Genomic DNA, 14,442 nt, shown 5'->3' on the forward strand with positions numbered 1-14,442 from the left:
TATTTTTCTTGAGCACTTTGAAGGGTCCAAACATGACTATGAGCATCGGGTGGGGGTGGGGCATGTTACCTGGCTATGACAAACAGCACACAACTGACACCCAAGTAAGCCAGCAGAATATACATCCAGATATCAGGTGAGAGGGGGTTGAGGAAGGAGAAGACCCCGGGGTTGGTGCCGTTGGGCTTGCGGTAGAGAATACTTATCCCCAGCGTCATGAAGGGCTTGGAGAAGTCGATGACCTTCTCCCGCACGTAGGTGATGGCCAGTGGAGCAACTGCAAGATCAGCTTTCTGTCAACACAGGAGGCAGAGAAGAAGAAGGATAGGCCATAAGTCAGCAGAGCAGCGAACATTTAGAGGCAATCAAATTAAGAAAACAGGGCCTTTATACACCACAGAATCTGTCCTGCAGCACTTAAGGAGAAATTTAAAGCCTGTCCACTCTCCCCTTCCCTGCTAACGCTATCTAGCGCTACCATGTAAGAACCCCCAGCCCCTGTTTCACTCTACCACTTCATCCACTCTTTTTCACTCTTGTTTCCACTCTCTCTTTCTGTCATTACTACTCTCCCATTTTTTCTTTAATGCTTGATTTTTTTTCTAGCTACTCTTTCAACAGCTTTGAATGGACAGTGATGCTTGTAATGATAAGCAGTTTTCTGCACGTGCCGGAGGAAAGCCTGGTAGAAGGAGGCAGGGGGGTTCACTGCAGTCCACAGGAATGGAGCTCGCCATCCCACCTCCCCCAACACAAGCCTCACACTCACCATCACCCCCCCACCCCCCACCCAAGAAGAAGATGGATGAGAGTAATGAACACAGATGTCCTGATACAGGGAGAGTCTGGCTGCAGGAGCTTTATAGGGGGCCTTAGGTCATGGGCAGACTGAGAATTACGCATTTCCTTCTTTTTTTTTACGATCAAAGCATTTCCAACCCTTATAAATTCATATAATGGTCAAAAAGTTTGATTTTTTTTTTTCCAAACTTTCAAACTTCCTTTTAACCATGTTCTTCTTTCTGCAGGAACAGAAAATAGAGTGTGGGTCATTACCATGTGACCTTCTTTACCGAGACCGAGATTGCAAAGTGGTTTGCTGTTGATAAATGTCCGGCACAATTCGGACACCCAACGTTAAACGCTTGCATCAATGTCAAGTAGATCATTTTTCATGGGAATATCCTACTTGTCCTAGTAAGGCTACCATCTATCACCGGGAGATGGAATGAGTTTCGGCTGTCTGGGCCACACCAACAGCAAAACTGATCCAGCACAACAACGCAATGCAAAGCATATCGGTTGTTTCCATCGGACTCCTGGTGAGTGAAATAAGGCGGCGCACTAAATGGGATTGGCAAATTATCTGTAATTATTCTCAGAGGGGAGACATTAAAAGACTCCTCTCTCCATGTTTTCCAGCTTCGAGGAAAACAACGGCATCCAATCCAAACACACCCCCCACCCTTCACCTCCTTCCATATGAAATACCACATTTTTATTTATTATTATTTTATCATTCCATATCCATATGTGTATATGTTTACCCTATCTTCTGATTACGTGTTGCTTCTCCATAAGCAAAAACATATCTATATCTAGACATTGCGCTCATGTGAGAGGATGTCTGGGCCAATTACAGCCCATGCTACATACATTCCACAGAAATAGGGGGCGGGAGAGAGATCCATAGACAAACATGTCTCGCCTCCTGGCATGGTACTGAGGAGTGTGAGTGTCTTGTGTTGGCCATAATGAGGTCAGATATTGAATATTGGCTGAGCAAGGGACCTTTTTTTCTGTCTGCACGCCATTTGTCCTGTCGGGGTCTTATTTTGTCAAGCTTAATGAGACAGTCCGAGGGCGGTGTTTGTGTGTATGTGTGGGACAGAGAGAGAAAGAGAGAGAGCATGAGAGAGAGAGAGAACGATTTTGTGTGTGCATATGGGTGTGTTAGAGAGAGAGTGAGAGTGAGAGAGAGAGAGAGAGAGAGAGAGAGAGAGAGAGAGAGAGAGAGAGAGAGAGAAAGAGATTTTGTGTGTGTGTGTTTTAACAAGCTCTATAGGGAAACGAGTCATGCCTGAGTCTCCGCGCTTCATCCAGTCTCTAGCTCTACCAGAGAAGTGTCTTATTTTACCCAACCCTGCACACCTCCAAACACACCCCCCCCCCCACACCCCCCCACACCTCCAAACACACACCCCAACCCTGCACACCTCCAAACACACTGCCTTTACATTCTGCATCAACGTGCGGTCTTAAGATCTATCTGGAGAAGAGAAAATGCGACACAGGGTCTAACTAGGGTGTATTGTTTTGGCGCTATATAAAAAAAAATTCAATTCAATTACAGGCACATGAAACACACTGGGATCAGGATAAGACTGGATCAACCAGACCACATGCAGAAGTAGCATAGCTTGCATTGCAGTCAGATCTGAGGTATAGGCTCAGCATATAGGACTGCACATAAAGTAGGATAAATGTGAAGTAATGTCACCATGAACCATGTCATCATGAACCATGTACATTAATGTAATAATGGTCTTGTTTTTATTGCGATCAAGATATTCCTATCACGTGTCATAATATTCATCAAGTGGAGCCAAATGGACGAGGGCAGGGGTGGAATTGGTTTTCGGACACTACAATGGATCTCTCATGAGATCAGTATCTGTTTCTTTTCTGTGCCTGAACTGCGACCCTTACCAGGGGCAGGGGGGGCTAAATACCAAGGGTGTTGGACTACATGTCCAGGGGGTGGGGCTAACTGACTCACGTGGTCAATGAGCTCTCGCACCATGCCGTTCCACTGGCCGGTGGTCTCTTCTTGGGCGCCATATTTCCCATCTTCCACCAGGCGCACCTCGTAGGTGAACCCCAAGATGATCGAAAGCTCACGGAGCAGGTCAATGCAGTAGCCCTCGAAGCGGTCGTTCCCATACAGTGGCTTGTCTGACTTCTTGAACATCACGTAGGGCTCCTCCTGCCATGGGAACAGAGAGAGAGAGATAGAGAGAGAGAGATAGAAAGAGAGAGAGAGAGAAAATGATGAAGAGGGAGAAAAGGAAGGAGAGGTTTAACAGTCCTTTATTAAACCAGTATTCAAATCTTTACATCACCGCAAACCTGTAAGATCCACATGTAATCGGTAGAAGCGAAGGAGAGGAGTCAGAGAAAGTGAGATAGCATTGGAAAGGGTCAGTGGGTCTCACACTCGTCTGATACTATACTGTCTGGCACCCGAGACCTCAGGAGGTGGGAGATGGCAGCCCTTTTGAGGCCTGTACATCCCTACAGACACCTCGTCTGGCAAGGGGTGTGTAAAATGTGTGCGTGTCTCTGCAGGGGGGGGACTCCATGCTTGGATAAAAGAGGATTCACATACACACATGATCAGACGCATTCGCACACTCACACACACACAGACAGACACACACACACACACTCCAAAGGATGTGTGAAGTGCAGTGAGAGTGATGCATGACCATAATAATAAGAGATAATCCCCCCCTATCTTTTGGCGCGGTGCTGCTGTGGGCTCGGGCGCAGTGTAACACCGGGCGCAGGCTTTGGTGGCTCCCCTCTCTGGCCAGCAGATGCTTTGTAAATAAGATCCGATGAAGCGATAGCCTGCCAGTGAGGCTCGAGTGCTGACTGGATCGCTCTGTACGCGGCACACAGCAGAGCAGATTAGCACAGACCCCTCTCTCTCTCCATCTCTATTATAACTCTCTCTCTCTCACACTCACACACTCTCTCTCCATCTCTATCATAATTCTCTCTCTCACTGTCTCTCACTGTCACTCACTCTCTCTCTCTCACTCTCTCTCCATCTCTATTATAACTTTCTCTCTCCTTCTCTCTCTTTCACCCTCTCCCTCTCCCTCTCTCTCTCTTACCCCCTTCTGGTGTTCCTCTCTTTCAATGTGTCTCTCTTTCTCTATCCATCTCTGAGAACTACACAGAGAAAACCACACAACAAAAGAAGGAAGGAAATAAGCAGTCAAAGGACATGAAAAGAGACTGGGCAGATAGTATTTCAGCACCTTCCCATGGTGCCCCTGTTTGACTGGGATTGTAACGCTGCCTTCTTGCAAGTTAGGGATGACAAACATCTCGGTGTGAAAGAGAAAGAGATATTGAGGATGAGCTGTTTGGCTTCAGCTCTGTGATATCCCTCCACCCCGAACACACACGCACACACACACACACACACACACACACACACACACACACACACACACACACACACACACACAGATACAAACACACAAATATACACGCACCCCAGTGCAATGTTTGCTTCAGGGGTGGTGTATCGTATCCGTGGCCCACATCCAACCAGAGATAAGCACTCTTCACCCACCTGCCCACCCACATTCCCACACACTCACAGCAGGAAGTAGCCAAGGAGACACAGCCTGCTTTCACCAGGACATGCAGCATGAAGTAGCCAAGGAGACACAGCCTGCTTTCACCAGGACATGCAGCATGAAGACAGCAGCTTTTATTTTGTTCTTTAGAGAATTGAGAAGATGCATAATGTATGTGTGTGAATGAGTGAGTGTGTTTAAGTCTTTTTTTCATACGTCAGGTTGCATGTTGACTTGTGTGCAAATGTGTAGGCATGTTCCTGTCAGAGGCTGGGGAGGAGAATGACAGACGCGTCACACAAAGCACACAGCCTGATTCTCATCCCTGTTGAACAATCTGTCATTGAAAATGCTTCCTGCGTTTGTGAGACCAATTAGGCTTTCCCCTCTGCTGCACTCCTTTTCTCCTGACGGAAAGTGTAACTAATTGCCGCTATACTTAACCGGGTAAATTATGGATAAGAGTTTTCCCTTTTTCATTCAGACGCACACTGTTCATAGCGTGCCGTTTCACTGAACCACACTGAGACATGCTCAGCTTCGCATCCTGCAGATATGATCATCCGGCCTCCGGAGTGTGAGACAAGGCTTTTTAACACAGCGCTTGGCTCCTTTTCACCCTTACATTATTTCAACCAGCGGTACACTGTGGATCACTGATAGCTGCTAGGGACATTGTGGCCAGATTTTAATGAGGAGATTTCTTCTAAAAATGAAGAGTCTCCTACAGTTTGTGTATCAGGAAGAGGGAGCAGGAGAGTCTAGACAGGGGTGGAAGGGGACCTTCATGTCACTGACGGGAAGACTCAGAGTGGCTTTTGGTTATGAGAAACGTGCCTGTGACCCCTCCATCCCTCCCCCCCCCCCCTCCTCCTTGGGTCTCTTTTCTTTAATATAGCAGCACTGATATAATTTCCTCTGTCCCAAAGCCCTGCAAAACAAGCATGCTGAGCATAGTGATGTGCCTGGGAGTGCTGTCTTGTTGTGTCTTGCTGTGTATGTATGTGTGTGTGTGCGCGCTTGTGTGTGTGTGTGTGTGTGTATTTGAGCATGTGTCAGGCTTATGTATGTGTGTGTTTGTGCTTGTGTCGCCATGGTAACAAACGACACAGTGGGTATTTTCCTGGATGGGAGAGAGACGGGCACAAACAGTGGTGTTTGGACACGGTGTCGGATGCTGTTGAGACAGCTCCTCTGAAATTGGATACACGGGGGTGGTGATACTATCTTCCTCTTTTGCACGGTAACCATGGGAAAATGAAAGAGCATCTTGGCCCGAGCTTCTAGATTTGTTTGATTTAGCACTAGTGATATGAGAGCTTCCAGGTTATGAGATCCTCGTCGGCTAACATAACGGCGTGTACAATAAGAAAAGCACTATTTGATTGACTACAGAAAACAATGGGAGATAATTAAAGGCGCTATTTGTAAGAATTTTATTTTAAAACATTCAAAAATGACAGAATGTAAAGAAATAAGCGTTTTGAGGAAATGTGAAGCACATCTATGAACTGCATTAAGCAGATATCTGCTAAAGATAGCGTGCTAACCAGATAGCGCCGCTCCGTCTCTCGTAATACCACTTTGTACCTCAAGAGGTGCTAGTGAGTCACTGTAGCGAAAACAGCAAAGCAAGGAAAGAAGGGTGCCATCACGGGTATAAGCCACACTGTCAGGAATGGTGTCTGTAATCGCTAAAAATAAAAAAGAGGGGTCTGTTTGCCTTGACTATTTTAATAGAACAAATAAATATCAATTGATTTTGATGGTAGCCTAGATATCTTTCAATCATTTAAATCATATGTCATGTATATATGGCAAATGGATCATTTCCCCAAACCTATAGAGAAAAAGATCAATAATTTATATTGCTTGTGACTTGCCGGAGAGAGTGTACTCCTACAATAGCTGTTAGGTCCTCTGGCTATCTTCTCCTCCGATTCTCCTGGCTGCTAGTATTCTATGCATATCCAAGCTCCTCTTTGAGGACTGCAGTCTCAGGATTTTAAGTATTTCAAGTATGTGAGAGATGGAGTCAGTTTGTATGGCTGTAAATTATCAGGGAGCAGACTGCACAAAATGGAATAGACTCTATTCGCAAACTGGAGACGAGCTAGTAGTCAGAGTAATGCTAAATAATGTTGAGACAGGCTGTTATTTCTTCAAAAGTGAGAGAGAATTTGCTAAAGAATTTGCTAAGAGAGAGGAAGAGAGAGAGAGAGAGAGAGAGAGAGAGAGAGAGAGAAAGACTCAGTCCTCTCTCTCTCTCCCTCTACATTTCTCTCTCTCCCTCTATATCGCTCCCCCCCCCCCCCCCCTCCCACAGTGGCAGTGCCACAGGCCCCAACATGCTCTGCAGTGCTGGGCATATGGAACCAGCCTGGCACAGATGGAGGGTTCAGATGTCAGATGTGATCAAAGTCTGCAACCCCTCCCAGAGCTTCAGCATTGCATTCTACATCTGGAAGCAAAACCTGCATTAATGAACAAATGGATGGACGGATCGCCATAACAAGTAATGCACAGATAGAGAGAGGGATGGATCACTATAGACAGATAGATATATAGACAGATAGATAGATAGATGGATAGATTTATAGACAGATAGATAGACAGACAGACAGACAGACAGACAGACAGAAAGATAGATAGATAGATAGATAGATAGATAGATAGATAGATAGATAGATAGATAGATAGATAGATATAGATAGATTGCTGAATTGACTTACTGCATGTGTGCTGTGAGAAAAGAACCCTCATTGAAAACTGGAAAATGAATATCCAACCTTAAACCACCTTGGGGTTCAGTTGGTGGTTATCTTTTAATCTTTTTCGTTGAATGCTCCTCAATCTGTAACTTTCAATTTAAATGTGTACGTGTGGGTGTACTGCAGGTCTGCTGAAACTCGGGGGAGAAGAATTCAGTGTTTTTCAAGCCATTAGCCACTCATAACCTTCAACCTGCTGTCAGCACTGAAAGACTGCAATTACCACAAACAGCCAGGAGGCCTATTACACACACACACACACACACACACACACACACACACACACACACACACACACACACACACACACACACACACAAGCCATATCGCTAATGAGTGATACCTGATGCACACACTCACAATGGCATTTTCAGAGGCAACTTTACTTCACAGAAGCACACTCATTCCTGATGCTAATGGCTAATGCCAATCATTAGCCAAAAGATATTTGCTAATGCTTTGTGTGGCCCAACACACACCTGACTTGCTTCCAGAAGGGAATGTAGCAGTAGGTTAAGTGGGGAAAGGGGTTAATCAAATATTTGTTTGGTCTCTACTTCTAATTGAGGCACCTCTAGCCAGAAAAGTAAGATGTTTGTCTTACACATATTGTTTTATGTTTCTGGATCCAGGGCACTCCTGATGTCTGTCAACGTAATCATGGAGTTTTATTTTCAGATGTCCATGCATCCATGTTGATGCACGCACACACACACACACACACACACACACACACACACACACACACACACACACACTCATGATTGATAACTCAATGGCCTTTTGAATTATGGTTAGCATCAGAAAATGATTCTATCCCTAAAATTATATTATTCAATTATTATTAAAGTGTTTCAGTCTAACCAAGCTGGAATGGACTCAAACTCAAATGGTAACTAACTCCAACCGTAACTCAAACTCAAAGCGGCCATCTGGGGTCAAGTAAACAAGGCGAGAGCTATAAACCCAATCCTGTCCTGGCCCCGCCACTGAACACAATCAGATATGACTGCCTCCTCATTACGCCCACCTGTCTTTCTCTTGCAATTGTTTTCAGCTCCCAATCTATTGAATTCTCTCCTCTGATCTTTCTTTTTTTCCCAGACCATTGGGTCCTCCCTACCCCCTTTACTCCTCTATTTGAAAAGTTGAGCTGGGGAATGTTTGCCTTTGCTTGCGACGACCCATTAAAAACACTTTCACACAGAAAACCCTTCGGAACAATGGAGGCCTCCAGAAGCGAACCTGAGCGCATTAAATTTTCATGTGAAGTCTGACTTTCATCGCCGCTCCTCTGTCTCCCTCCATTGCTCTCTCTCATTCTCTCTCTCCCTCTCTCTCTCTCTCTCTCCACACTCACTGCCTCTCCTCTCATTTGTGGCACCTTTGATCCTGGGGCGTCAGGCTGTGAGAGCGAGGATTTGTACCGCTTAATTCATTCTGATCGGAGATGGATAGATGGAGCGGAGAGGGAGTAAATCAACCTCTTATATCGAATTCTCTTTTAATTAATTGTTTCTCATGCTCTGAATACAAAATCATCACCGGCGCTGCTCTGATTGGCAACTCGGAGCGACAACAGAGGGCCAGCGCATAAGAGAGGAGGGATGGCTCTTGTGTCCCAGAATGCATCTGTCTCCTCCCTTGTTCACGTAGATATTCTCTGTTGTTTTTTAGTTTTCATTATTTTAAAAGAGGAAGGAAGAAAAAAGAAACCCTTCCCTTTAGTAAGCCTTGGCAGCACATCCTCTTGCAGAGAAAGGGGGGGGGCCTTACCCAGCAGCTCTCTCTGGAACGGTGGAGCAATAACTGCATATGCATCACCTGCTGTGAAAGCTCATCTCCCCCTGCCCGTCTCTTCCCACAGTGATGGACGGTTGGTACAAGGACCTCTTTGTAGTTCTGACTGTCTTCTCCGGCAGTGAGACAGCGAAGGGCCCCTTGAACCCTGTAATGTGCTTCAGACACCTCATAGAGACCTCAGTCACTGCACTGATGTAACCAGATGGAAATTCTCCACGTCTGAAGTGTACAAAAGAAGCGTGTGTGTTTGAGACATTTGCTTCTGAAAACTCTTTTGCAAGAGACACGATTTGACAGTCTCAGCAGGAGAAGGAGACAGGGAGAAGTCAAAATATCTCTTAAAACTTTCCATGGCTTGGGACCAGTAGAGTGACACAGGTAATGAGAGTGGAGTGATAATTGACACAGGGGTCCAAAAGTTATGAAAAATAACAAGCTCTGTTCTCCCGAGTCCTCCAAACACACTGCACTTCTTTAAATCTCAGAGACCTCTGCATGTGCAACATGACTCACCAGCAGCGAGCAATTACAGCAGCCCAAAAGCTTAGCTAATAATGGCCGTATGAGCTCAAAGCAGCTGGGCCACTGTGCAGACGAGGAAATAGACACTTAAGGTGGGTAATGGCAGGATTCAGTTGGGTGCATATAGTGTTACTGCTGCGCATGATTTCTTGCTAACTGCAGTCTAAATTGTTCTAATTTCTTTATTTCTTTATTCCTGCACCCCTTTGTTTTGTCTGCGTGATTCATTCTCTGCGGTATGGATTTGGAGGGGAAAAATAAAAAAAAGATTTCCTGTCACAGTTGTTACACAAACAGCTAAGTTTGAGTTCTCCTTCAGCTGTGAAGTAAAAGACCATGTCACAAGCGTGAAGAAACCCCTTTTTTCAGGACCCCTCACACAAGCACGTGCAGTAATTCATTAGCGTTTCAGCAAAGCCTCTGACATGATTCCCAGCATAAGACTTCCACATTTTGCACAAATAATGTAAACTACGCTTTTAGTTGAGCTGTTTGAACCACACAGAAACCCCCTTGGGTTGCTCGGAGTAGCACAAAAACAAGAGAAAATCACTGCGATATTAATGGCCATGGACTGAAAAACAGACGTGGGAAAAATGCTGGTCAATTTGACAACATGAACAACATGAGGACCAGCTACAGTCTTTCGTCTGAGCAAGATAAAGAATCAAAGAGAGCGAGAGAGAGAGAGAGAGAGAGAGAGAGAGAGAGAGAGAAGAAAAAGAACAAGACAATAGAAACAGGCGCATGCATCCTCTGACAAAAAGGCTGCTTCCCCTGTTCCCCTGATGTAAAAATGCTTTGGTGGTGTGAGCAAGTAAATAAATAAATAAGCACGTATATAAAACAACTACGCCTCATTTCCTGCTTAGGATCATGTTTTGTAAGCTGAAATTGACACAGAGTTCTAGAGAAATGTTTGTGCTGTATCAATTTCTTGGCTGCCACTTCAAGGTGTCAAGAGGAGGGGAGGACATAAGCCACGTTTCAAAAGGTACAAGCCATACTTACATTGCCTGCAATGGGCTAGCTGCACAACTCTGCTGGCCGCTAATACAGTTGCATAATTTATATCCCACAGCAGGTTCAATAAGTACAGGAACTAGTTTGTAAATCAAATGCACTGCGGTCTGAGGAACCTTCACAATTACAAATAGTTGTTGTAATTCTACGAAGGGTAACAGATCTGATTATGCGTTTTGTCAGGAAAGATAGTATGATTGAAATCCACCTCTGGAGTCTTCTGGTGGGAGGCAGTGGTGAGGTTCATCATTCTGAATCAAATGAACAGAGGAGCGGGTGACTAGCCTGTGGCATGCTGCTGGATGACGCACGTATTTATCCTTATGACTCCATAACAGCAATCTCCACCCTCAGGCCAGTGGAATGATCTCATAAAAACAAAAATAATTTTAGTAGAGGGGGGGGGGAAAGAAAACGCTTTCCGCAGGCAATCCAGTTTATCTGTAAATCCTCCATGACCTGGCCTTTGAGAGGTGAGGGAACAGTAATATTAGCCGGGTGACAGTGGGCTAAACCCCTGCAGAGAGCTGTTTTCATCCATTCCTGGGCTGTGAGATGCTACCACATTTCAAAACGGCAACTATTACTGTGTTGGGCACGAAGTAAGAGTAAAGGTTGATTATTTGACGAGATCACTGTTGCAATTTAACCAAAACGACTGCAAAAGAAATTGATAACAGCAGTGTGATTATGTGTTGCTAAAACATTTATTTTATGTATTGCTTTCGAGGACTAGAAGGACAAAATCAGGAACTGGTTGTGTAAACAATTCAATGTATTGCCAGGATCCAGTGAGTAAGAATGTGTTTGGAGAAAGGAGTACTTATTTACCGGTATGGTGCAGATAAATACTTGTTTTTACAAATTATGGTTTTGCCAAAATATTGTGTTAGGAGGAAGGAGTGGTTCTTTACCAGTATGGTGGAGACGACTAGGGAGCGGTTGGATAAAGAGTCTGTGACGTTTGTGGTTTTCCCCTTCTGATTGTCAGTCATGTTCAGTCCGGTGGGAGAATCCCACGTCCCAACCTATAAGAAGACATACCATAAAGAACTGTTAATAGACATATGTAACTGCCACGTCTGCAAATATAGTCTCTGCACGGGACAATCTTTAATTTTTCTAGTATTTAAACCATTACTGAATGATCCAGTTGTGTGTTGATGAACCTATAATTTTACCACCAAGTGCAGATGTTCTGTATGATTCAAGTGGAAAGCTGTTTCACATCATAGGCCTGATAGAGATGCTAGAAATACACAATAAAACTCATATACTTGAACACTGATGTATTACAACCATGTTAGGAATGGTACCATAACCTGCCATTATTCATCATGGCTATTAGTTTTTATTGGTAATGGTCATGAAAGCTGCTACTATAACATCCCCTTTAAAGCTATGTTATATTCTAATAAGCTGTTATAGCATCAGCATTCAGGAGAGCCGTCATTAAAATAGGGTTTACGTTACAGTGTTACCTCAGTGGAACACTGACCTATATGACCTATGACCCAGCTCAACCCTGAGTGTCATAACAACCTTAGTTTCTAGTAGAAATGAACTAACATCATAGTGTCGTTATGTCATACTTGACACTGGAGTTGACAGAAACAGACATTAGGTACATCATCTTTAAACGCACACATGTAAAGGTGTAGGTACATCATCTTTAAACGCACACATGTAAAGGTGTAGGTACATCATCTTTAAACGCACACATGCACACAAGGTTTAGGTAGTCTTATTGCAGGTATACATATCAGCATGTTAAGCAATCGGCTAACCCATTAGTTCATTCAAGTACTGTTCTCCCGAATAATATTACTCCTAATGATCCATTTAAGGTTGTAAAAAAATATTTAAAAGCCTAATATTCCTAAAGACCCTCCTGGCCATGTCTATCTACAGAGTTCACCCATTCACAAAGCCACACCCTGAGGAGACCGTCGACCGCAGTCTGAATTCAAATGTGCCTGTGGTGTGAACATTAACAGGAAATGATGTTAGGGATGATATAGAATCTTTCTAGTATGTCATGTATTGGTGTATTGGTGTGTGTGTGTGTGTACATATTTATGTGCTTGTGTGTATGTGTGTGTGGTGTGTATATACGTGTGTGGGTGTGTTTAAGAGTGAGAGAACCAGACAATCATTAGAAGGAAGATGATATTACGTTGAGAGGTGTGAAATCCCCCATTTGCATATGCGACCTCTCCTCCAGCCTCTATTTTCCCCCGAGGACCCTCCACATAGGTGGTCCCAGCCACAGAGATCAAGCCCTGGGAGCCGGCGGCATCTCAGCACCAATAACAGAGGCTCAAAACAAAGTGCTTGAGATGCCTTCAGAAAACGCCTCAACCCTTCGCTTGTAATTGCAAATCAACTCTTTAATTCAGTCTTCATGAAGCTAGAGGGCCTCTGAAGGCTTTTTTTTATTAATAGGCTAAATTATTCATGGAGACGCCAACACACTCACTCGCACACCACAAACACACACACACACACACACACACACTACCAGACTACCAGTGGGATGAGAGGGGTCACAGGCTGCTGAGAGGCAGTGTGTGTGTGTGTGTGTGTGTGTGTGTGTGTGTGTGTGTGTGTGTGTGTGTGTGTGTGTGTGTGTGTATGTAAGTGTGTGTGTATATGTAAGTGTGTGTGTGCGTGTGTGTGTGTGTATGTATGTGTGTGTATGTTTGACTTTTGATACTGACACAATTATATCTGCTGAAGCATAATGCATTCAATGCTGACATCTATCCATCCATGACACATACCATAACTTAACATAAACAGCACATTTTATGCTTCATTGTGCACCTACACACACACACATACACACACACACCCACATACCAATCACAACACAGAAATACCTTCTCAAGGCCTTCCTCCTTTAAGCTGACGACGTCGAGGTCGAAGTCTGTCCTCAAGCCGTTGGTTTTGTTGAAGTTAATCCTCCCGGTCAAGCCATCCCAGTGGGCCTAAAGGTGAGCACACACACCACACACACACACACACACACACACACACACACCACACACACACACACACATACACATCATAACCTGGAGGCGCCGGCCAGCAAGCATTAATCCATTCCTGGCAAAGCCCGCTGATTCATTATTCAGAGGAATTAAAGAGTTCACCTTCAAGTGGGTCACATAAACAAACACACAGATACACACAGACACACATACACATACAAACACACACACACACACACACACACACACACACACACACACACACACACACACACACACAGACCCACACACAGAGGACTGTTTGCATGTAGAAGTGGCAATGACAAATAAAACATGTCCTCTTCAAGAGAGCAGTAGCTGTCTGGAAATGTATTTCTGTGGCAGTGCCTGAGCTCTGCCTATGAACATTGACATCTCTCTCTGTCTTTTTCTCTCTCTCTCTCTCTCTCTCTCTCTTTCTCTGTCTTTCTCTCCCTCTACTCTCACTATCTTTCTTTTATCCACACAATCTCTACCCCCCCCCCCCTTCTCCCACACAAACAGCAACCCGCGTTTGTCATCATAAAAAAACTCTTTCAATCAAGTGAACCTCCTACCCTTTGTCTGTCACATCAGTACCAACCACTCAAGTTTCTTATCATGGCAGGTCTGTGTTTATAAAAAGCCGCTAAGCTGGGAACGATATCTTTCAAAAGGCTAATTATGCACACATAAGCCCAGTCATGGTGATAACAACATGGCGTCTTTCACATGCCGAGGCAGACTGCTGAGATCCTGCAGCTCCCTCGGCCCGAGCACGCGACCGTGGCCCCCCCGTTTCGCGCTCGCTTCGTCCGCATCGCTTCCCCTCTGCGTGCGCCATCTTTTTCTTCGCGCGACTGAAGCCGGTGTGACCTTTTGACGAGGCCTGACCCGGCAGGTGCAGCCAGGACCACCACCCATGCTCCACACATC

At 44.8% G+C, this 14,442-nt stretch overlaps 1 protein-coding gene across 2 annotated transcripts in view; it reads right to left on the reverse strand.

Annotated features, from left to right (window-relative positions):
- Nucleotides 1–14,442, reverse strand: part of grik2 (glutamate receptor, ionotropic, kainate 2) — a 165,618-nt gene that overhangs the window by 42,901 nt on the left and 108,275 nt on the right. For both annotated transcript variants that reach the window (XM_031575743.2, XM_031575744.2), the window contains exons 9-12: nt 13,378–13,485; nt 11,410–11,523; nt 2,780–2,986; nt 70–293 (exon numbers count right to left, since the gene is read on the reverse strand). In XM_031575743.2, coding sequence (XP_031431603.1) covers nt 70–293; nt 2,780–2,986; nt 11,410–11,523; nt 13,378–13,485 — 653 coding nt within the window. The remainder of the gene's footprint in view (nt 1–69; nt 294–2,779; nt 2,987–11,409; nt 11,524–13,377; nt 13,486–14,442) is intronic.

The sequence above is a fragment of the Clupea harengus genome, chromosome 11, assembly GCF_900700415.2.
Source record: "Clupea harengus chromosome 11, Ch_v2.0.2, whole genome shotgun sequence".
NCBI classification, from domain to species: Eukaryota; Metazoa; Chordata; class Actinopteri; order Clupeiformes; family Clupeidae; genus Clupea; species Clupea harengus.